The sequence below is a fragment of the Capra hircus genome, chromosome 27, assembly GCF_001704415.2.
Source record: "Capra hircus breed San Clemente chromosome 27, ASM170441v1, whole genome shotgun sequence".
NCBI classification, from domain to species: Eukaryota; Metazoa; Chordata; class Mammalia; order Artiodactyla; family Bovidae; genus Capra; species Capra hircus.
This window is the reverse complement of record NC_030834.1, coordinates 11,374,446-11,399,768: the sequence shown is the minus strand read 5'-3', so window position 1 is coordinate 11,399,768 and position 25,323 is coordinate 11,374,446. Positions and strand designations below refer to the sequence as shown.

Sequence of the window (25,323 nt, the reverse complement as noted above, 5' to 3'; positions counted from 1 at the left end):
TGGAGTAGCCCTCATGGTCAACAAAAGAGTCCCAAATGCAGTACTTGGATGCGATCTCAAAAATGACAGAATGATCTCTGTTCGTTTCCAAGGCAAACCATTCACTATCACGATATTCCAAGTCTATGCCCCAACCAGTAATGCTAAAGAAGCTGAAGTTGAACGGTTTTATAAAGACCTACAAGACCTTCTAGAACTAACACCCGGAAAAGATGTCCTTTTCATTATAGGGGACTGGAATGCAAAAGTAGGAAGTCAAGAGTTACATGGAGTAGCAGGCAAATTTGGCCTTGGAGTACAGGATGAAGCAGGACAAAGGCTAATAGAGTTCTGCCAAGAGAACGCACTTGTCATAGCAAACACCCTCTTCCAACAACACAAGAGAAGACTCTATGCATGGGCATCACCAGATGGTCAGTACCGAAATCAGACTGATCATATTCTTTGCAGCCAAAGATGGAGAAGCTCTATACAGTCAGCAAAAACAAGACCGGGAGCTGACTGTGGCTCAGATCATGAACTCCTTATTGCAAAATTCAAACTGAAATTGAAGAAAGTAGGGAAAACCACTAGACCATTCAGGTATGACCTAAATCAAATCCCTTATGATTATACAGTGGAAGTGAGAAATAGATTTAAGGGACTAGATATGACAGACAGAGTGCCTGATGAACTATGGACGGAGGTTCGTGACATTGTACAGAAGACAGGAATCAAGACCATCCCCAAGAAAAATAAATGCAAAAAAGCAAAATGGCTGTCTGAGGAGGCCTTGCAAATAGCTCTGAAAAGAAGAGAAGTGAAAAGCAAAGGAGAGAAAGAAAGATATACCCATTTGAATGCAGAGTTCCAAAGAATAGCAAGGAGAGATAAGAAAGCCTTCCTCAGCGATCAATGCAAAGAAATAGAGGAAAACAATAGAATGGGAAAGACTAGAGATCTCTTCAAGAAAATTAGAGATACCAAGGGAATATTTCATGCAAACATGGGCTCAATAAAGGACAGAAATAATATGGACCTAACAGAAGCAGAAGATATTAAGAACAGGTGGCAAGAATACACAGAAGAACTGTGCAAAAAAGATCTTCATGACCCAGAGAATCACGATGGTGTGATCACTCACACTCACCTAGAGCCAGACATCCTTGAATGTGAAGTCAAGTGGGCCTTAGAAAGCATCACTACAAACAAAGCTAGTGGAGGTGATACAATTCCAGTTGAGCTATTTCAAATCCTGAAAGATGATGCTGTGAAAGTGCTGCACTCAATAGGCCAGCAAATTTGGAAAACTCAGCAGTGGATACAGGACTGGAAAAGGTCAGTTTTCATTCCAATCCCAAAGAAAGGCAATGCCAAAGAATGCTCAAACTACTGCACAATTGCACTCATCTACACAGTAGTAAAGTAATGCTCAAAACTCTCCAAGCTAGGCTTCAGCTTATGTGAACCATGAACTTCAAGATGTTCAAGCTGGTTTTAGAAAAGGCAGAGGAAAGTGAAAGTGAAGTCGCTCAGTTGCTCAGTCATGTCTGACTCTTTGCGACCCCATGGACTGTAACCTACCAGGTTCCTCCATCCATGGAATTTTCCAGGCAAGAATACTGGCAACCAGAGATCAAATTGCCAACATCCACTGGATCATGGAAAACATAAGAGAGTTCCAGTAAAACATTTCTGTTTTATGGACTATGCCAAAGCCTTTGACAGTATGGATCACAATAAACTGTGGAAAAATCTAAAAGAGATGGAAATACCAGACCATTTGACCTGCCTCTTGAGAAACCTGTATGCAGGTCAGGAAGCAACAGTTAGAACTGGACATGGAACAACAGACTGGTTCCAAATAGGAAAAGGAATACTTACATCAAGGCTGTATATTGTCACCCTGCTTATTTAACTTATATGCAGACTACATCATGAGAAACGCTGGGCTGGATGAAGCACAAGCTGGAATCAAGATTGCCTGGAGAAATATCAATAACCTCAGATATGCAGATGACACCATCCTTATGGCAGAAAGTGAAGAAGAAATAAAGAGCCTCTTGATGAAATTGAAAGAGGAGAGTGAAAAATTTGGCTTTAAGCTGAACATTCAGAAAACTAAGATCATGGCCTCCAGTCCCATCACTTCATGGCAAATTTTGGGAAACAGTGGAAACAGTGACTGACTTTATTTTTCTGGGCTCCAAAATCACTGCAGATGGTGACTGCAGCCATGAAATTAAAAGACACTTACTCCTTGGAAGGAAAGTTATGACCAACCTAGATAGCATGTCAAAAAGCAGAGACATTACTTTGTCAGCAAAGGTCATCTAGTGAAGGCTATGGTTTTTGCAGTAGTCATGTATGGATGTGAGAGTTGGACTATAAAGAAAGCTGAGTGCCGAAGAATTGATGTTTTTGAACTGTGGTGTCGGAGATGACTCTTGAGAGTCCCTTGGACTGCAAGGAGAACCAACCAGTCCATCCTAAAGGAGATCAGTCCTGGGTGTTCACTGGTAGGACGGATGTTGAGGCTGAAACTCCAATGGTTTGGCCACCTGATGTGAAGAGCTGACTCATTTGAAAAGACCCTGTTGCTGGGAAAGGTTGAGGGCAGGAGGAGAAGGGGACGACAGAGGATGAGATGGTTGGATGGCATCACTGACTCAGTGTATATGGTTTTGGGTGAATTCCGGGAGTTGGTGATGGACAGGGAGGCCTGGAGTGCTGTGGTTCATGAAGTCGCAAAGAGTCAGACACAACTGAACGGCTCAACTGAATTCAACTGAACCAAGTGACATAGACTCGCTGAGTGGATGAAAACATGTGCATGTATGCTCTTCCACTTACCATATCACTCTACTTAATCCCCCAATTAGTACGTAATTATTTTATACTGTTAGGTTCATCATATTTCAATTATGACTGGAAATTCCAATTATGTTTTATGTTTGTCTGCCTATTGATTGTGAAAACTGATAAACATATTTTACTATTTTGATTATATAATGATTTGTTTTAATGTGACTGTATCATGGTTGATCAACAGAAAATAATAGAATCACTAAAGCTACCATTTAATAGAAAATCCTGTAATCACTTAAAAAAATTAAATGTATATCAGAATTTTCTTGAAATTAAAAAAAACAAATACAATTGCTAAGGTACCGCTTTTGTTTTCCAAAGCTCCAGATGTGTTTCTAAGGAGCAGGCATGTCTGAAAACAACTGGATTATATGATGACGTTTTTTCTATTTTGTATTCAGTCTTCTCATTTCATTTAGTTTCTGTGTTCTGATTTCTCTGTCTCTTTTTTAACGTTGTTGTTCTTTCTCAAGCCTTTTGTGTGTGTGTGTGTATGTGTATATATATGTGTATATATATATGTATAAATAGTGTGTATAATATATATTTTGGAAAATTTATGGATTTTGCCTATCTAAAATATTTATGACATTTTGATTCCACTTGTTTGACTCAGTATGAATAAAATGCTAGATTTTTAATTTATGTTCACTCAAAACATTGACATAGTTCCATGTATTTTGGCATCTAGTATTACTGCTGAAATTCTAGAAAACTTATTATCTTAATGATTTTTTAAAAAAAGTTCAAATCAGGCTTGAAACTTTTAATCCAGTTCTGAGACTTTAAATATTATGTTTTTTAAAAAAGCCAGAAAATTAACATGTGATTACAGTATTACTAACTGAAGTGCAGATTTTGTTCACATTTCACAAAATTTTATGCTAGTGTCCATTATTTGTTTTCACACATTATTCAAGACTCCACATTGTATTTAATTGCACTGAGAAGCTTCAGCTGCATGCAACAAGTTCTGATAAATTCTCTTCATTTTTATTCTATTGCAGATATTTTGTGATTTTCCTTCTTTAGGGCATTTTAGATATATTCATCATTGAAAATTGGATTACCACATACATGGGATTTTTAAAAGTATCTTGGGTATTAATTTCTCATTTGGGTATTAATTTCTCACCAAAATAGTTTCTTCTCTGCAGTCACCCTCTGTTTTTTTCAGTCGTCTAACTTTATTGAGGTTTTCAGTGGCTAAGTCAAAGAACTTTTGGTAAATGCCACATTGCACTTGAAAATATGTGGGTTATTTTCAAATATCTTTTGATATTTATTTCTAAAATAATTCCAGAGTGATAAGAGAACAGACTGTATGATTTCAGCACCTTTATACCATGAAATTTTTATACCTTGTTTTATGTCCCTGGACCCTGGAGAAGGGAAAGGCTACCCATTCTAGTATTCTAGCCTGGAGAATTCCATGGACTGTATAGGCCATGGTGTCGCAAAGAGTGGGACACGACTGAATGACTTCCACTTCACTTATGTCCCTGGATATATTCCAATGTCTCCTAGTTTACATCTATGGGAACTTTTTTTTTTTTTAATTTAATTTAATTTTTTTTTCTCTTTTTTATTTTTTTTTAAATTTTAAAATCTTTAATTCTTACATGCGTTCCCAAACATGAAACCCCCTCCCACCTCCCTCACCACAACATCTCTCTGGGTCATCCCCATGCACCAGCCCCAAGCAAGCTGCACCCTACGTCAGACATGGACTGGCGATTCAATTCTTTCATGACAGTATACATGTTAGAATTCCCATTCTCCCAAATCATCCCACCCTCTCCCTCTCCCTCTGAGTCCAAAAGTCTGGTATACACATCTGTGTCTTTTTTCCTGTCTTGCATACAGGGTCGTCATTGCCATCTTCCTAAATTCCATATATATGTGTTAGTATACTGTATTGGTGTTTTTCTTTCTGGCTTACTTCACTCTGTATAATTGGCTCCAGTTTCACCCATCTCATCAGAACTGATTCAAATGAATTCTTTTTAATGGCTGAGTAATACTCCATTGTGTATATGTACCACAGCTTTCTTATCCATTCATCTGCTGATGGACATCTAGGTTGTTTCCATGTCCTGGCTATTATAAACAGTGCTGCGATGAACATTGGGGTACATGTGTCTCTTTCAATTCTGGTTTCGTCGGTGTGTATGCCCAGAAGTGGGATTGCTGGGTCATAAGGTAGTTCTATTTGCAATTTTTTAAGGAATCTCCACACTGTTCTCCATAGTGGCTGTACTAGTTTGCATTCCCACCAACAGTGTAGGAGGGTTCCCTTTTCTCCACACCCTCTCCAGCATTTATTGCTTGCAGATTTTTGGATCGCAGCCATTCTGACTGGTGTGAAGTGGTACCTCATTGTGGTTTTGATTTGCATTTCTCTGATAATGAGTGATGTTGAGCATCTTTTCATGTGTTTGTTAGCCATCCGTATGTCTTCTTCGGAGAAATGTCTATTTAGTTCTTTGGCCCATTTTTTGATTGGGTCGTTTATTTTTCTGGAATTGAGCTGCAGGAGTTGCTTGTATATTTTTGAGATTAGTTGTTTGTCAGTTGTTTCATTTGCTATTATTTTCTCCCATTCAGAAGGCTGTGTTTTCACCTTGCTTATATTTTCCTTTGTTGTACAGAAGCTTTTAATTTTAATTAGATCCCATTTGTTTATTTTTGCTTTTATTTCCAGAATTCTGGGAGGTGGATCATAGAGGATCCTGCTGTGATTTATGTCTGAGAGTGTTTTGCCTATGTTCTCCTCTAGGAGTTTTATAGTTTCTGATCTTACATTTAGATCTTTAATCCATTTTGAGTTTATTTTTGTGTGGGGTGTTAGAAAGTGATCTAGTTTCATTCTTTTACAAGTGGATGACCAGTTTTCCCAGCACCACTTGTTAAAGAGATTGTCTTTACTCCATTGTATATTCTTGCCTCCTTTGTCAAAGATAAGGTGTCCATATGTGTGTGGACTTATCTCTGGGCTTTCTATTTTGTTCCATTGATCTATATGTCTGTCTTTGTGCCAGTACCATACTGTCTTGATGACTGTGGCTTTGTAGTAGAGCCTGAAGTCAGGCAAGTTGATTCCTCCAGTTCCATTCTTCTTTCTCAAGATTGCTTTGGCTATTCGAGGTTTTTTGTATTTCCATACAAATCTTGAAATTATTTGTTCTAGTTCTGTGAAAAATGTGGCTGGTAGCTTGATAGGGATTGCATTGAATTTGTAAATTGCTTTGGGTAGTATACTCATTTTCACTATATTGATTCTTCCGATCCATGAACATGGTATATTTCTCCATCTATTAGTGTCCTCTTTGATTTCTTTCATCAGTGTTTTATAGTTTTCTATATATAGGTCTTTAGTTTCTTTAGGTAGATATATTCCTAAGTATTTTATTCTTTTCGTTGCAATGGTGAATGGAATTGTTTCCTTAATTTCTTTTTCTACTTTCTCATTATTCGTGTATAGGAATGCAAGGGATTTCTGTGTGTTGATTTTATATCCTGCAACTTTCCTATATTCATTGATGAGCTCTAGTAATTTTCTGGTGGAGTCTTTAGGGTTTTCCATGTAGAGGATCATGTCATCTGCAAACAGTGAGAGTTTTACTTCTTCTTTTCCAATTTGGATTCCTTTTATTTCTTTTTCTGCTCTGATTGCTGTGGCCAAAACTTCCAGAACTATGTTGAATAGTAGCGGTGAAAGTGGACACCGTTGTCTTGTTCCTGACTTTAGGGGAAATGCTTTCAATTTTTCACCATTGAGGATAATGTTTGCTGTGGGTTTGTCATATATAGCTTTTATTATGTTGAGGTATGTTCCTTCTATTCCTGCTTTCTGGAGAGTTTTTATCATAAATGGATGTTGAATTTTGTCAAAGGCCTTCTCTGCATCTATTGAGATAATCATATGGTTTTTATTTTTCAATTTGTTAATGTGGTGAATTACATTGATTGATTTGTGGATATTGAAGAATCCTTGCATCCCTGGGATAAAGCCCACTTGGCAACAAAAATTCTAGCAATCAGAATCCAACAACACATTAAAAAGATCATACATCTATGGGAACTTGAATAGAATTTTTATCCTACTGTTGTGTGAAAATTGTATAAATCTTAATTATATTGAATTGGCTCATAGTGCTCTTCAGGTTTACTATATCCTTCTACTTCTCTGTATATTCATTCCATTAATTTTTGAGAATCTGATATTGAAAGTCCAACTAAGAATCTTAATTTACCTACTTAAAAAATAATTGTAATACATAGTGGAACTATGTGTAACCTTGTTCTATATTTCCCAAATCTCTTGTAAGTGTGTTATCATACTTTCATAATTTAAAAAATAAAAGTAAAACAGTGCATTACTGGAGAAAGACATAGAGACACAGCTGTAACCTGGGATACTATAAGAACATGTAAGTAGGTGTTTGAAAATGTAGGTTTTATTATTATTTAGGCATGTTGATGACAACAGATGGGGAGATGATTGCTATTGGAAAGACACTTTGTTTCACAGTTCCCAGCAGGAAAGGGCATACCACGTCATGCCATGTGGGGAATCACCAAGAGTAGGTTAAGAGACAGAAGGAGCCATAGGAAAACATGGCAGGAACCTTTATTATGGTTCCTATAGGAAGAAGTAGCAAGGCAAGGTAAACAGGTTTAGGATTGGCTAGTTTGGAACATTGCAGTGGGTTCTGGAGAATCGAGGTTGTTTAAAGGTATTTTGTACCTTGCCTTTGGATGATTAGGGCAGGGGAATTGGAGCGTGAGAACCTGGTGGCTCAGATTGTAAAGAATCTGCCTGCAGTGCAAGAGATGCAAGAGACCTGGGATAGATCCCTGGCTTGAAAGATACTCTGGAGAAGAATGGCTACCTGCTCCAGTATTCTTTCCTGGAGAATCCTATGGACAGAGAAGCCTGATGGGCTACAGTCCCTGGGGTCACAAAGAGTCAGACAAGACTGAGCAACTAATACTTTCATTTTTCACTAACCTGTAAAAGTGAAAAACTGAAAGAACAACAACAACAACAAAAAAACCATGATAAAGGAGATTGTTGGAGGTTGTGTTCTGATTTGGTTAGTTTGGCAGTAGGAGGAGGATAGTGCCAAGGAAGACCTATTGGGAAACCTTTCTTTGGAAGGGCACATAAGACTGTTCTGTTCAGATAACTGAAAGAAGTTCAGGATGATTAATACACAAGGCTGAAGAGGGGAAAGGGAAAGAAATGAAGAACTGACATGATACTTGGATTTTATCCTAAAGGTAGTAGACAGTCAATGAACGATTTTAATCACAGTAATGACATGTTGATATTTTCATTTTAGAATCATGTTTGTAAACAGTGTAGGGGCAGAAATGCTGGTGAAAAGACTGAAGAAAGATAAAGCATTTAAGAGACTGTTGCAGTAATCAAGATAAACTTTTATAAATCAATAGATGGGAAAGGCCAATTTTAAGTTACTGAGGGTCAGTTAGAAGAACTTGTAAATTTTGATGTTCAAGCTGGTTTTAGAAAAGGCAGAGGAACCAGAGATCAAATTGCCAACATCCACTGGATCATGGAAAAAGCAAGAGAGTTCCAGAAAAACATCTACTTCTGCTTTATTGACTATGCCAAAGCCTTTGACTCTGTGGATCACAATAAACTGTGGAAAATTCTGAAAGAGATGGGAATACCAGACCACCTGACCTGCCTCTTGAGAAATCTGTATGCAGGTCAGGAAGCAACAGTTAGAACTGGACATGGAACAGCAGACTGGTTCCAAATAGGAAAAGGAGTACGTCCAGGCTGTATATTGTCACCCTGCTTATTTAACTTATATGCAGAGTACATCATGAGAAAAGCTGGGCTGGAAGAAACACAAGCTGGAATCAAAATTGCCGGGAGAAATATCAATAACCTCAGATATGCAGATGACAGCACCCGTATGGCAGAAAGTGAAGAGGAGCTAAAGAGCCTCTTGATGAAAGTGAAAGTGGAGAGTGAAAAAGTTGGCTTAAAGCTCAACATTCAGAAAACGAAGAACATCTGGTCCCATCACTTCATGGGAAATAGATGGGGAAACAGTAGAAACAGTGTCAGACTTTATTTTTGGGGGCTCCAAAATCACTGCAGATGGTGACTGCAGCCATGAAATTAGAAAATGCTTACTCCTTGGAAGAAAAGTTATGACCAACCTAGACAGTATATTCAAAAGCAGAGACATTACTTTGCCGACTAAGGTCCGTCTAGTCAAGGCTATGGTTTTTCCAGTGGTCATGTATGGATGTGAGAGTTGGACTGTGAAGAAGGCTGAGCACCAAAGAATTGATGCTTTTGAACTGTGGTGTTGGAGAAGACTCTTGAGAGTCCATTGGACTGCAAGGAGATCCAACCCGTCCATTCTGAAGGAGATCAACCCTGGGATTTCTTTGGAAGGAATGATGCTAAAGCTGAAACTCCAGTACTTTGGCCACGTCATGTGAAGAGCTGACTCATTGAAAAAGACTGTGATGCTGGGAGGGATTGGGGGCAGGAGGAGAAGGGGATGACCGAGGATGAGATGGCTAGATGGCATCACGGACTCAATGGACGTGAGTCTGAGTGAATTCCGGGAGATGGTGATGGACAGGGAGGCCTGGCGTGCTGTGATTCATGGGGTCGCAAAGAGTCGGACACGACTGAGCAACTGAACTGAACTGAACTGAACTGAAATTGATTTGATTTATTCATTTTTTGGATAACTTCATTAAGCATCTCCTACATCTCCAGTAACTGTTTTATTTATTGGGAATAGAGTAGAGAACAAAACAGAAGAAGTTTTGCTGTCATAGAACATGTAGTATAATAAACATGGGAGGTCATAAATGATAATAGAAGAATAGATAATGAGGAAGTGGAAATCTGCGGGGGAGCATATTTTTGAGGGAGGATACTCAGTATAGTTTTGAATATGTTTATCTTGAGGGTCCTGTGGAATATCCAAGGATAGTGTGCATTCTTCAGAGCTTGATTCAGACTTCAGTTCAGTACAGTTCAGTCACTCAGTCATGTCTGGCTCTCTGCGACCCCATAAATTACAGCATGCCAGGTCTCCAAGTCCATCACCAACTCGTGGAGTTCACTCAAACTCACGTCCATTGAGTCAGTGATGCCATCCTGCCATCTCATCCTCTGTCGTCCCCTTCTCCTCCTGCCTCCAATCCCTCCCAGCATCAGAGTCTTTTCCAATGAGTCAACTCTTCGCATGAGGTGGCCAAAGTACTGGAGTTTCAGCTTTAGCATCATTCCTTTCAAAGAACACCCAGGGTTGATCTCCTTTAGAATGGACTAGTTGGATTTCCTTGTAGTCCAAGGGACTCTCAAGAGTCTTCTCCAACACCACAGTTCAAAAGCATCAATTCTTCAGTGCTCAGCTTTCTTCACAGTCCAACTCTCACATCCATACATGACCAGTGGAAAAACCATAGCCTTGACTAGACGGACCTTAGTAGGCAAAGTAATGTCTCTGCTTTTGAATATACTGTCTAGGTTGGTCACAACTTTCCTTCAAAGGAGTAAGCGTCTTTTAATTTCAAGGCTGCAGTCACCATCTGCAGTGATTTTGGAGCCCCCCAAAATAAAGTCAGCCACTGTTTCCACTGTTTCCCCATCTATTTCCCATGAAGTGATGGAACCAGATGCCATGATCTTCGTTTTCTGAATGTTGAGCTTTAAGCCAACTTTTTCACTCTCCACTTTCATTTTCATCAAGAAGCTTTTTAGTGGCTCTTCACTTTCTGCCATAAGGGTGGTGTCATCTGCATATCTGAGGTTATTGACATTTCTCCAGGCAATCTTGATTCCAGCTTGTGCTTCTTCCAGCCTAGCGTTTGTCATGATGTACTTTGCATATAAGTTAAATAAGTAGGGTGACAATATACAGCCTTGATGTACTCCTTTTCCTATGTGTGCTTTTGTGTGTTAGTTTGACATATGTAGCCTTTCATAACTACCACTGCCTGGGATGGAGACACTGAAGAGCACTATCATCAGAAGGCTTTCTTATGTTATCCCTCTGGAGTCATTCCCATCTCTCCCCACTTCCCTACTTCTTGACCTTTGGTAATCACTAATCAACTTCTTCCTCTGTGATTTTAGGAATACTGCATAAATATTATCATGGCGTATGTATCCTTTGAGATTTGTTTTACTTAGCATAATTTTTTTTAGGTTTACCCAAGATGTTCCATATATATCAACAGTTCAGTAATGTCTTTTTTTTTTTTTTATAACTAAGTAGCATTTTTACCGAGTAGCATGTTAAGAATGTACCAGTTTGTTTAACCTGTTGACCAGTGAAGGACATATGAGTTGTTTCCACATATGCATGGGTTTTTGTGAGCATCAGTTTTTATTTCTTTAGGATAAATGCCCATGAGTGCAATTGCTAGGTCCATTACATGCTTTGAAAGAAGTTGCCAAACTATCAACCAGAGTGGCTACATGATTAGTATGTGAGTGATTCAATTTTTATTCATTTTTTGTTGCTGTCTTATTTTGAAGTGTTCTCACCCCAAAGGAGCTTCAACTTGAGAAAGTAGATGGAGAGTAAAATCAAACATATTATATAATAAATTAAATTTAAATTTTAAATTAATTCTGTTTTTCAGTTTGATTACCTGGGCTCTGATAGCATGATAGTAACAAATAAAATCATCGAAATTATTGGCCTTGTAAATTCGGTAAGTGTTTTCCTTTTCATACTAGTCAGGAAAATTCATACTAAGTTTGAAATTGTAATTCACATTAACTTGATGTGGCGCTTTTGAAGAATTAATTTGTCCATAGAAATTGAGCATGAATTTATCAAACATTGAATTAATTTTATTATAAATGTAATTAATTTAATACATAAAGATTAATTTTTCATGTATTTATCTTTCTCGTTTTAGATGTTTGCCCAATTAAAAATTTCCATTGTGCTGTCATCTTTGGAATTGTGGTCTGATAAAAATAAGATCTCTACAGTTGGTGAGGCAGATGAATTACTGTATAGATTTTTAGAATGGAAAAATTCCTATCTTACCCTGAGGCCTCATGATATTGCATATCTATTCATGTAAGAATAATGTTTCAGTTTTTTTAGAAATCAAAGATTTGTGATATAGTTGTAGCTTAATTTAAGGAATTGTTCATTTTTGACTGTTCACACTTTGGTTATTTTTTATGCACTCATTCAGCCCTCATACTCTCTTTCTGGTTATCAGACAATAAAATAAAATTACTAAAATTTATTTCTATGCTTATCAACATTTACTGATGAGGAGATTGACATTTCAAGAGGCTAAAAACTAACTCAGGATTTTGATTCTAGTGGCATGTCTAGGTTTTGGACCTACACTTAGTAACTCCAGAGTCAATAATCTTAATCACTACATAAAAAGAAGGGATTTGTCTTGGGAAGTTTATATTATTATAATGCGTTTTGATCAAAGGCTTGGTAGAGTACTTCATAGAATATTTTATCCTAATGAATTTTCTACATTATTTTAAATGTTAGTTTTCTAACAATCAATTGTAAGTATATTCTTTATCATTGTATCCATATAAAATTTACTAGCAATTATGATCATCATGTCTTTCAATAAATCTGCATGTACATATTTTGAATTTGGCATGGTGATATTTCTTTTTGTATATGTAAGATTAATCTTTTCCCTATGTCTGTGAATGGTGGGTTATTTTTCTTTTCATTTTTTTGACAGTCTGATGGATATAAAATTGAAATGTTTTTTAATTTCCTTTCTCCAAAGACTAGTAGATTTGAGCATCTTTTCATGTTTGTTAATCATTTGGATCTGTCCTTCTGAAATTGCCTTTTCATGTTATTTAACTACTTCATTGTAATTTGTAAGGGTTTATTGAATGTTTAGATATTAATCCATTGTTTATGTATATCAAAAATACTTTTTCCATGTCTGTAATTTTTCTATAGATATTTAAATACTTTTTTTGCTCCATAAAATCTTTAATGTTTTTAGGGCCAATTTCGTTAATCTTATTTTTGCTTCTGGATTTCCTATTTGATTAAGATCTCCTCCAGCCCTAAATTTTAGTCTGCAAACTTTTGTTAAAGAATAAACATTATTGTGTTTTATAAATGAGTTTTTGATGCATTTTAGTCTAATATTTGTATCAAAAAAATAAGTAAAAATTTATTTTCTTCCAGTTAAATAGCCAATTTTGCCATGAATTAAATTATTACTTTTGGCAAACATTTGTCAAGTCCCACAAACAACCTCTTGAAATGTTTAGAGATAAAAGTAAATCTATATATCAATGTGTTATTTGTAGACTTTTTGATACTAGTCATTCTCACAAGTGTGAAGTGATATCTCGTTGTGCTTTTGATTTGCACTTCCTTGATAATTAGTGATACTGAGCATCTTTTCATGTATTTCTTGGCTATCTATATGTCTTTGGAAAAATGTCTTTTCAGGTCTTCCGTTCATTTTAAAATCAGACACAGGAGACATGGGTTTGTTCCGGGGTGTGATGATTCCCTGGAGTAGGAAATGGCAACCCACTCCAGTATTCTTGCTTGGGAAATTCCATGGACAGAGGAGCCTGGTGAGCTACAGTCCACGGGGTCTCAAAGAGTCAGACATGACTAAGCATGCATGCCTTATATGATTTTTTAATGTTGAGTTGTATGAGTTCTTTATATATTTTAGATATTAATCTGTTATCAGATATATCATTTGCAAATATATTCTTCCACTCGTTAGGTTGCTTTTTCATTTAGTTGATATCTTCCTTCACTGTGCAGAACAGTTTGGTTTCATGTAGCCCCATTTGTTTGTTTTTTATTTTTATTTTCTTTGCCTGGGAAGACAGATTATAAAAAAATACTGCCAAGACTGATATCAAAGATTATACTTCTTATCTTTTCTTCTAAGATTTTAAGGTTTTAGGACTTAAATTTAATTCCTTAATCACATTTAAGGTTTTTTTGAATATGTTACGGAGAATTGTCCAGTTTTAAGAATGTGGCTGTCCAGTTTTCCCATCACCATTTATTGAAGAGGCTCTCTTTTACCCCTTGTATGTTCATACTTCTTTTATCATAGATTATTAACCAAATAAACTTGGATTTATTTCTGGGCCGTCTATTCTGTTACATGGATCTATGTGTCTATTTTTTTGTGCCAGTACAGCACTGTTTTGATTAATACAGATTTGTAGTATAGTTTGATATCAAAGAATGAAATATTTCCAGCTTTGTTCTTTTCCTCAGAATTGCCTAGCCTATTTGGGGTCTTTTGAGGATCCATTAAAATTATAGTATTCTTTGTTCAAATTTGGTGAAAAATGCTGTTGATATTTTGATAAAGGATTACATTGAATCTATAGATTGTATGAGATTTTAACATAATAATTCTAATACGTGAACACATATGTCTTTCCCTCTGTTTGTCTTCTCTTTAGTATCTTTCATCAGTGTTTCACTAGTTTTCTGAGTATAGGTCTTTTATATGTTGGTTAGATTTATTCCTGAGTCTTTTAATTTTTTTGATGTGATTGTAAATAAGATTGTGTTTTTATAAAGAAGTTTAAGTATTTTTTTAAATGATTGCTCTTTTTAAAAATGATTTTATTTATTTATTTTTGGCTGTGCTGGCTCTTCATTGCTGTGTGTGCTTCTCTCTAACTGTGGCGAGCAGGGACTCCTCTCTAGTTGTGGTGCACAGGCTTCGCATTGTGGTGTCATGGCCTCTAGGGCACACTAGCTTCACTAGTTTCAGCTCCTCGGCTCTAGAGCACAGGCTTAATAGTTGTGGAATATGGGCTTGGTTGCTCCGTGGCATGTGGGATTCCCGGACTAGGGATCGAGCCTGTACCTACTACATTGGCAGTTAGATTCTTTACCACTGAGTCACCAGGGAGCCCAAAATTGTCCTCTTCACTTCTCTTTCTGGTAAAATTTATTAGTGTATAGAAGCAAAACTAATTATATTAATTTTGTATCCTGCAACTTAACAAAATTCATTGATGAGTTCTAACAGTTTTTTGTGGCATCTTTAGGATTCCCTATACATACTATCATGTCATCTGCAAACAGTGAGTTTTACTTCATCCTTTCCAGTTTGGATTCCTTTTACTTCTTTTTCCAGTTTGAATGCTGTGGCTAGGACTGCCAATACTATGTTGAATATAGTGGCGAGAGTATAGTGGGCATCCTTGATGTGTTCCTAGTCTTAGAGGAAATGCTGCCAGTTTTTCGTTCCTAGGTGTGATGTTACGTGCTGTGGGTTTGTCTTATACGACCTTTGTTATGTTCAGTATATTCTTTTATAGGGCTTCCCTGGTGGCTCAGTGGTAAAGAATCTGCCTGCCAATGCAGGGTCATGGGTTCCATCTTTGGACATGCGTTCCATCCATCCTTGGGAAGATCCCCTGGAAAGGAAATAGCAACCCACTCCAGTATTCTTGTCTGGGATATCCTCTTGACAGAGGAGCCTTGTGGGCTACAGGCCATGGGGCCACAAGATAGTTAACTAAAATGTACCTTAGCAACTGAACAAAATGTTCATTTATACCCATTTTGTTGAGAATTTTTTGCCATAAATGCATGGTAAATGTTGTCAAAAGCTTTTTTTGTGTTGGTTTAAATGACTATTTTTTTTACTCTTCAGTTTGTTAATGCATATGACATTGATTTGGAAAACTCATCCGTGGTCACAGGACTGGAAAAGGTCTGTTTTCATTCCAATCCCAAAGAAAGGCAATGCTAAAGAATGCACAAACTACCACACAGTTGCACTCATCTCACACGCTAGTAAAGTAATGCTCAAAATTTTCCAAGCCAGGCTTCAACAGTAGGTGAATGGAAAATTTCCAGATGTTCAAGCTGGATTTAGAAAAGGCAGAGGAACCAGAGATCAAATTGCCAACATCCGTTGGGTCATTGAAAAAGCAAGACAATTCCAGAAAAACATCTACTTCTGCTTTAGTAACTAGGCTTCGGCATCACAATAAACTGTGGGAAATTCTGAAAGAGATGGGAATACCAGACCACCTGACCTGCCTCTTGAGAAATCTGTATACAGGTCAGGAAGCAACAGTTAGAACTGGACATGGAACAATGGACTGCTTCCAAATTGGGAAAGGAGTACGTCAAGGCTGTATATTGTCACCCTGCTTATTTAACTTATATCCAGAGTACATCGTGAGAAATGCTGGGTTGGATAAAGCACAAGCTGGAATCAAGATTGCTGGGGCAAATGTCAATAACGTCAGATATTCAGATGACACCACTCTTATGGCAGAAAGCGACAAAGAACTAAAGAGCCTCTTGATGAAAGTGAAAGAGGAGAGTGAAAAAGTTGGCTTAAAGCTCAACATTCCGAAAACTAAGATCATGGCATCCGGTCCCATGACTTCATGGCAAATAGATGGGGAAACAGTGGAAACAGTGTCAGACTTTATTTTTCTGGGCTCTAAAATCACTGCAGATGGTGACTGCAGCCATGAAATAAAAAGACACTTACTCCTTTGAAGGAAAGTTATGACCAACCTAGAAAAGTTATGACCAACCTTTGTTATGCCAACAGAGGTCCGTCTAGTCAAGGCTATGGTTTTTCCAGTGGTTATGTATGGATGTGAGAGTTGGACTATAAAGAAACCTGAGTGCTGAAGAATTGATGCTTTTGAACTGTGGTGTTGGAGAAGACTCTTGAGAGTCCCTTGGACTGCAAGGAGATCCAATCAGTCCATCCTAAAGGAGATCAGTCCTAAATGTTCATTGGAAGGACTGATGCTGAAGCTGAAACTCCAATACTTTGACCACCTGATGTGAAGAACTGACTCATTTGAAAAGACCCTGATACTGGGAAAGATTGAAGGCGGGAGGAGGAGCGGACGACAGAGGATGAGATGGTTGGATGGCATCACTGACTCAATGGACATGAGTTTGAGTAAACTCCAGGAGTTGGTGAGGGACAGCGAGGGCTGCCATGCTGCAGTCCATGGGTTTGCAAAGAGTTGACACGACTGAGTGACTGACACTGAGACTGAGTTATAAGTGTAATCAACAACAAGCAAACAAACCTGAACATATACAGAACAGATTGGTGATTGCCAGAGGTGGTAGTGAGGTTGAGTGAAATGGGTGAAGGTGATCGAAAAGTTTAACTTCCAGTTATAAAATAAATAAGCCATGGGGATGGTAGTGTACAGTATGGTAACTATAGGTAACAATACTGCTGTATATTTGAAAGTTGCTTTAGAAAGACAGATTTTATTTTCTTGGACTCCAAAATCAATGTGGACTGTAGCCATGAAATTAAAAGATCCTTGTCCCTTGGAAGGAAAGCTAAAAAGCAGACATCATATTGCTGACAAAGATTGTTGTTACTGAATTGCTCAGTAGTGTCTGACTCTTTGCATCCCCATGGTCTGCAGCGCACCATGCTACCCTGTCCTTCACCATCTCCCCCGAAGTTTGTTCGAACTCATGTCCATTGAGTCAGTGATTCCATCCAACCATCTGCTTCTCTGTTGTCCCTTTCTCCTTTTGCCATCTATTTCCCCCAGTATCAGGGTCTTTTCCAATGAGTCTGTTCTTCGCATCAGGTGGCCAAAGTATTGGAGCTTCAGCATCAGTCTTTCCAGTGAATAATAAGGACTGATTTCCTTTAGGATGGACTGGTTGGGTCTCCTTGCAGTCCAAAGGACTCGCAAGAGTCTTCTCCAACACCACAGTTCAAAAGCATCAATTCTTCGGCACTCAGCTTTCTTTATAGTCCAACTCTCACATCCATACATGACTACTGGAAAAACCATAACTTTAACTATACAGACATTTGTAGGCAAAATAATGTCTCTTCTTTTTAATATGTTGTGTAGGTTTGTCATAGCTTTTCTTCCAGGAAGCAAGCATCTTTTAATTTCATGGCTGTAATCACCATTCACAGTGATTTTGGAGCCCAAGAAAATAAAGTCTGTCACTGTTTCCATTGTTTCACCGTCTATTTGCCATGAAGTAATGGGACCATATGCCATGATCTTAGTTTTTTGAATGTTGAGTTTTAAGCCAGCTTTTCCACTCTCCTTTTTCACCTTCATCAAGAGGCTGTTTAGTTCTGCCATAATGGTGGTGTCATCTGCATATCTGAGGTTATTGATGTTTCTCCTGGCAGTCTTGATTTCAGCTTGTGTTTCACCCAGCCCAAAATTTCACATGATGTACTCTGCATATACGTTAAATAGCAGGGTGACAATATGCAGCCTTGACATACCCTTTCCCAATTTTAAGATGTTGAACTTTGATGCATTACAGGTAATTTATCCCATTAGAAATGTAGAAATTATGGTACAGTCAGCATCCTTAAACTTAAGTAATGATCCTTCTTGATATCTTGATGTTATTTTAAAGCACCAATATATTTTTCATATGAGTAATGTGCTGCATGTTAACTCACTTCAGTTGTGTCTGACTCTTTGCGACCCCATGCTCTGTAGCCTGCCAGGCTCTTCTGTCCATGGGATTCTTCAGGCAAGAATACTGGAGTGGGTTGCCATTTCCTCTTGCAGGGGATCTTTCTGATCCAGGGATTGAAACCATGTCTCTTACATCTCCTGCATTGGCAAGGGGGTTCTTTATAACTAATGCCACTTGGGAAGCCCCTGAGTAATGTAATATAGTAGAATAAATACCTTGAAATTATGATCAGTAATAGTAATTTCCTGTGGTCTCCATACTCCAGAAATTTATGAGCTGAATCCTAAAGGAGGAATAGTGAACATAGTAAGCTTAATTTTTCAAAACTTGTTACAATATTTCCTTTATTCAACAAATGTTTGCTGAGATAACATAGCATGGTGATTCAAATTTAAGCTCTGGAGGCCAACTGCCTGCATTTGAGTTCAGCCCTATCTGTCACCTAGGGCAATTGATGTGTTCTGCCTCAATTTCCCTATGTTTGCTTTTATTATTGTTATTCTTTCCCATCTTTATTGAGTTATAATTGATAGGTAAAAATTTTATATATGAAGGGGTACAGTGTGGTTTTTAATAGCATTTAAAGATTGTTTATTATTTATTTATTTTGGCTGTACTGGTCTTTGTTGCTGTGTGAGGGATTTCTCCAGTTGTGACAAGCGGAGGTTACTCCCTAGGTGCAGTGTGCAGGCTTCTCATAGGGCTTCAGTAGTTGTGGTGCATGGTCTCAGTAGTTGTGGCCTGTGGGCCCTGGAATGCAGGCTCAGTAGTTGCTGCATATGGGTTTAATTGCCCCGAGGCATGTGGACTCTTCCCAGAACCATGTCCCTTGCACTGGCAGGAGGATTCTTAACCACTGACCACCAGGGATGTCCACAATGTGATGTTCTGATATATGTATACATTATAAAATTATAATCAAGTTGATTAACATATCCATCATCTTATACAGTTACCATTTTTTGGTGTGTGGTGAGAAAGTTTAAGTCTACTCTAGGAAATTTCTCATATACACTACAGTGTTATTAACTTTAGTCATCTGACTGCACATTAGATCTCTAGGACATATTCATCCTGTGCAACTGAAACTTTATACCTTTGACCATCTTTCAATTTCCCCCGTTTCCCAACCCCTGGCAACCACCATTCAACTCTTTCCTTTTATAAGTTGACCCTTTTAGATTCCACATATAAACAAGATCATACAGTACTTGACTTTTCATGTTTTGCTTACTTCACTTAGCATAATGTCCTCCAGGTTTATCCATGTTGCAAATGGCAGGATCTCCTTTTCTTGAGGCTGAATTATATTCCACTGTGTATGTACATCGTATTTTCTTTATCCATCCATCTCTATATGGAATTTAATTTAAAAAATGGGCCTCTTGGGTATCATCTTGCATGACTGGAGGCACTCACTATGTTCTCACCTTTCCTTGTGGGAGAAATCATGGCTGAAGGCATGTCTCTTGGCACTGAGCTGTGCTGTATTGGGGGAATGGTGGCGTGGGCAGAGTGAAACTGTTTTCAACTAAGAATGTGAATGTTCCTGGATTTTTTTGCTCAAATGTGGTGTGGAACCCTTCCTTGGACTCTTGGGCCACAAAAATACTCTCATCTGTGAGTGTTTCTCAAAATTGTCTCTGGAGAGAGATGAGGGTTAAAAGTTCCAAGTCTGTCATCTTGCTATGTCATTGCAGAAGATAAATGTTAGTACATTATGTCTATCTGTTTATAGTTTAAGGGAGGAAGAAACAATGAGAGGGAGAGTGAGAGCAAGAGTAAGAGTGAGAGAGAGATCCAAAGTAATGCATCAAATTAGAAGTGTGAAGGCAGATTTAGACATATTTAAACTCAAAGGAAGGTGGAAGGCATTACAGGTTATTGAAGCAGTGTACTTAGAGATATAGGAGTATATTTGGAAGAAATGATGCTAAAGCTGAAACTCCAGTACTTTGGCCACCTCATGCAAAGAGTTGACTCATTGGAAAAGACTCTGATGCTGGGAGGCATTGGGGGCAGGAGAAGAAGGAGACAACAGAGGATGACATGGCTGGATGGCATCACTGACTCGATGGATGTGAGTTTGAGTGAACTCCAGGAGTTGGTGATGGACAGGGAGGCCTGGTGTGCTGCAATTCATGGGGTTGCAAAGAGTCAGACATGACTGAGCAACTGAGCTGAACTGAATAATTGTTTTCAGAGTATGGAATTCATAGTTATAACTGTGAATTATAGTTCTTCTCTCTGTAGAAGGAGAGGGAAACAAGAAACATTGAAGAAGTAAAGCATTAAATCTTGATAACTGATACGATGTGAAGATCGGATGGGCAGTGATAAGTAAAAAGTTATTATTGTATCCAGCTCATCAGGAGTATGGATAGAGTTTGGGGGAAAGTCTTATCTATTGGGAGAACTGTCTTGAATGAAGAAAGGATTTAAGCAATAATTCGATATTGGACTGTAAAACTAATCTTGGGTGTTAAGGGCAAATACTTGGATACAAGTGCTGGAGAGTAGGAATGTACAGTATCAGAATCAGGGAGCAGTGGAGGGACAGTGCAGTTGTGAAGTAAACTGTACTTGAGACTGAGGGGACATTTCAAATTGAGAATTGAGTATCAAGCTTTTCTACATACATCCTGGAATGTTTGTTTTGGCTGGGGCTCTAAAGATGGCAGAATATGTTTGGAGCATCTATATCTTAGTAATTGAAAGTATGGCCCTGGATTCAAACTGTCTTAAGTTCATATCCTTCAGCAGTACTTATTAAGTCTGCTGCCCTGAGCAAGTTATTTGTACTTTCCATCTGATATTTGATTTGTTCAGTGGGGACAAATAATATCTATTTTACTGGGTGGATTTGAGAATTAAATAGGATAATTTATATAAATCTCTGAGAATTTTGCTATTATTATATGGCAGGCTATATGGAGTCTTTTTCTTTTTTTTTACTTTATTTTACTTTACAATACTGTATTGTAAAGCAGAAAAAAATTAAGTTGTAGAACAATATAGTCATTACAGTAAGAAAATGGCGAGCTTACCTATATTTGAGTGAAAACTTTTAATCCATACATTAAAGCTATTTTTCATTGTTATTGAGCAAAATGCTTTTGGTTGACATGTTTGATCAAAGTCTTTGGTGCATGTGTGTGTGTTCAGTTGCTAAGTCGTGTCCAACTCTTTGTGACCCCATGGACTGTAGCCCACCAGGCTCCTCTGTCCAGGGGATTTCCCAGACAAGAATACTGGGGTGGGTTGCCATTACCTTCCAGGGAATCTTCCTGACCAAAGGGTCAAACCCTGGTCTCCTGCATTGCAGGCAGATTCTTTACTGTCCCTTTACAGGGAAGCCTGTAGAGGCTTTGATAACCTTAACCAAATGTCACAAGAACAGTAAAGTCATCAAAAATTTGGATTCACTGGATATGTTTTAGAAACCCAAAGTGCTTAATCTCATTTAATTAACACTATTTTACAAATGTGAAACAAAGACATAAAGATTTTACTTCAATTTGATTCAGACTAGAATTTTATGAACTATAGGAAAATTCTCAGCAGGAAATATCATATATGAATTGTCAAAATTAATTATCATTTAATACTTATTTATCTAGCTTTAGAGAATATCCAAATTATGTGGGAGCAGCATTTCCTGGAAAGATGTGTGTTACCGGTTATTCTGCAGGAATTGCTCTGGTATGTAATGACTTAATCTTATTTGAAAACAAGTACATTAAAAAATTTCCCAGCATTACAGCATATATTTTACACATTTTACATTTATATTTACATTTAGATATTGCATTTATATTTTTCATCACTGTTAAAACTTTGAAATATGTAGTATTAATAGAATTAATAGAATTCTGAAGTGCAAAGTATCTTATTACAGATATTTGGAAGTTAAAGTGGAATAAAATATCACAAATACACTTGTATTCCTTACGATATTGAAGAGTGCATCATGAAAAGATCTGCAAAGATATTCCTATAACCTAAATAGATTTTTTTTCTTGTAGGTATAAAATTGGAGAAGTAGTCTTACAGATAAAATAACTTCAAAATCAAAACAAGTGATCAACCAAAAAATATGATAAAAATTCCTTAAAATGTTTCAAACTTTTATGTTATTGTTCAGTCGCTCAGTCATATCCAACTCTTTGTGACCCCATGGACTGCAGCATGCCAGGCTTCCCTGTCCTTCACCATCTCCCGGAGTTTGTTCAGACTTATGTTGTTTGAGTCAGTGACTCCATCCAACCATCTCATCCTCTGCTGTCCCTTTCTCCTTTTGCCATCTATCTTTCCCAGCATCAGGGTCTTTTACAATGAGTTGGCACTTTGCATCCGGTGGCCAAAGTATTGGAGCTTCAGCATTAGTCCTTCCAATGAATATTCAATGTTTATTTCCTTTACAATTGACTGGTTGGATCTCCTTGCAGTCCATGGGACTTTCAAGAATCTTCTCCAGCACCACAATTTGAAAGCATCAGTTCTTTGGCGCTCAGCCTTTTTTATCGTCCAGTTCTCATATCCATATGTGACTACTGGAAAAACCATAGCTTTGACTAGACGAGTCTTTGTTGGCAAAGTAACATCTATTTTTTAACATGCTGTCTAGGTTTGTTATAGCTTTTCTTCCAAGGAGCAAGCATCTTTTAATTTCATGGCTGCAGTCACCATCAGCAGTGATTTTGGCTCCCAGAAAAATAAAGTCTGTCACTGTTTCCGTTGTTTCCCCATCATTTGCCATGAAGTGATGGAACCAGATGCCATGATCTTCAATTTTTTGAATGTTGAGTTTTAAGCCAGCTTTTCCACTCTCCTTTTTTGCCTTCATCAAGAGGCTGTTTAGTTCCTCTTCACTTTCTGCCATAAAGGTGGTGTCATCTGCATATCTGAGGTTATTGATATTTCTCCTGGCAGTCTTAATTCCAGCTTGTGCTTTTTCCCAGCTTGGCATTTCTCATGATGTACTCTGCATATAAGTTAAATAAGCAGGGTAACAATATACAGCCTTTATGTACTCCATTCCCAATTTGAAGCCAGTCTGTTGTTCCATGTCTGGTTCTAACTGTTGCTTCTTGATCTGCATACAGGTTTCTCAGGAGGCCGGTCAGGGGGCCCGGTATTCCTGTCTCTTTAAGAATTTTCCAGTTTGTTGTGATCCACACAGTCAAAGGCTATAAGTGTTGTCAATGAAGCAGAAGTAGATGTTTTTCTGGAATTCTCTTTGCCTTTTCTATGATCCAGCAGATGTTGGCAATTTGATCTCTGGTTCCTTTGCCTTTTCTAAATCCTGCTTGAACATCTGGAAGTTCACGGTTCACGTACTGTTGAAGCCTGTCTTGGAGAATTTTGAGCATTACTTTACTAGCCTGTGAGATGAGTGCAATTGTGTGGTAGTTTGAACATTCTTTGGCATTGTCTTTGGTATTGGAATGAAAACTGAACTTTTCCAGTCCTGTGGCCACTGCTGAGTTTTCCAAATTTGCTGGCCTATTGAGTGCAGCACTTTCACAGCGTCATCTTTCAGGATTTGAAAAAGTTCAGCTGGCATTCTATCACCTTCACTAGCTTTGTTCGTAGTGATTCTTCTAAGGCTCACTTGACTTTGCACTCCAGGATGTCTAGGTGAGTGATCACACCATTGTGATTATCTGGGTTATGAAGATCTTTTTTGTATAATTCTTCTGTGTATTCTTGCCACCTCTTCTTAATATCTTCTGCTTCTGTTAGGTCCATACCATTTCTGTTCTTTATTGTGCCCATCTCCCAGCTTTGCATGAAATATTCCCTTGGTATCTCTAATTTTCTTGAAGAGATCTCAAGTCTGTCCCATTCTATTGTTTTCCTCTATTTCTTTGCATTGATCACTGAGGAAGGCTTTTGTATCTCTCCTTGCTATTCTTTGGAGCTCTGCATTCGAATGGGTATATCTTTTTTCTTTTTTGCCTTTACCTTCTTTTCTTAGCTATTTGTAAGGCCTCCTCAGACAACCATTTTGCCTTTTTGCCCTTCTTTTTTTGGGGATGGTCTTGATCACTGCCTCCTGTACAATGTCACAAACCTCTGTCCATAATTCTTCAGGCCCTCTGTTTATCAGATGTAATCCCCTGACTCTGTTTCTCACTTCCACTGTATAATTGTAAGGGGTTTGATTCAGGTCATCCCTGAATGGTCTAGTGGTTTTCTCTACTTTCTTCAGTTTAAGTCTGAATTTTGCAATAAGGAGTTCATGATCTAAGCCACAGTCACTCGTGGTCTTGTTTTTTTCTGACTGTATAGAACATCTCCATCTTCTGTTGCAAAGAGTAAAATCAGTCTGATTTTAATATTGACCATCTGGTGATGTCCATGTGTAGAGTCATCTCTTGTATTGTTGGAAGAGGGTGTTTGGTATGAGCAAACTTGGCAAAACTCTGTTAGCCTTTGCCCTGCTTCATTTTGTACTCCAAAGCCAAACTTGCCTATTACTCCAGGTATCTCTTGACTTCCTACGTTTACATTCCAGTCCCATGTGACGAAAAGGACATCTTCTTTTTGGTGTTAGTTCTAGAAGGTCCTATCGGTCTTCATAGAACCGTTCAACTTTAGCTTCTTTGACATTAGTGGTGGTGGCATAGACTTGGATTACTGTGATATTGAATGGTTTGCCTTGGAAATGAACAGAGATCATTCTGTTGTTTTTGAGACTGCACACAAGTACTGCATTTCAGACTTTTTTGTTTACTATGACGGCTATTTCGTTTCTTCTGAAGGATTCTTTCTCACAGTAGTAGATGTAATGGTCATCTGAATTAAATTAGCCCTTTCTGGTCCATTACTGATTCCTAAAATGTTGATGCCCACTCTTGGCATCTCCTCTTTGACCACTTCATTGATTTACCTTGATTCATGGACCTAACAGTCCAGATTCCTATGCAATATTGTTTTTTATAGCACTGGACTTGACTTCCATCACCAGTCACATCCACAACTG

The 25,323-nt window shown here is 37.9% G+C and overlaps 1 protein-coding gene across 1 annotated transcript in view; it reads left to right on the top strand.

Annotated features, from left to right (window-relative positions):
• Window positions 1–25,323, top strand: part of LOC102191489 (disintegrin and metalloproteinase domain-containing protein 32) — a 214,423-nt gene that overhangs the window by 73,392 nt on the left and 115,708 nt on the right. Inside the window, exons 8-10 of the mRNA XM_005698845.2 lie at window positions 11,503–11,574; window positions 11,785–11,951; window positions 21,956–22,037. Of these exons, the coding sequence (XP_005698902.2) occupies window positions 11,503–11,574; window positions 11,785–11,951; window positions 21,956–22,037 (321 nt within the window). The remainder of the gene's footprint in view (window positions 1–11,502; window positions 11,575–11,784; window positions 11,952–21,955; window positions 22,038–25,323) is intronic.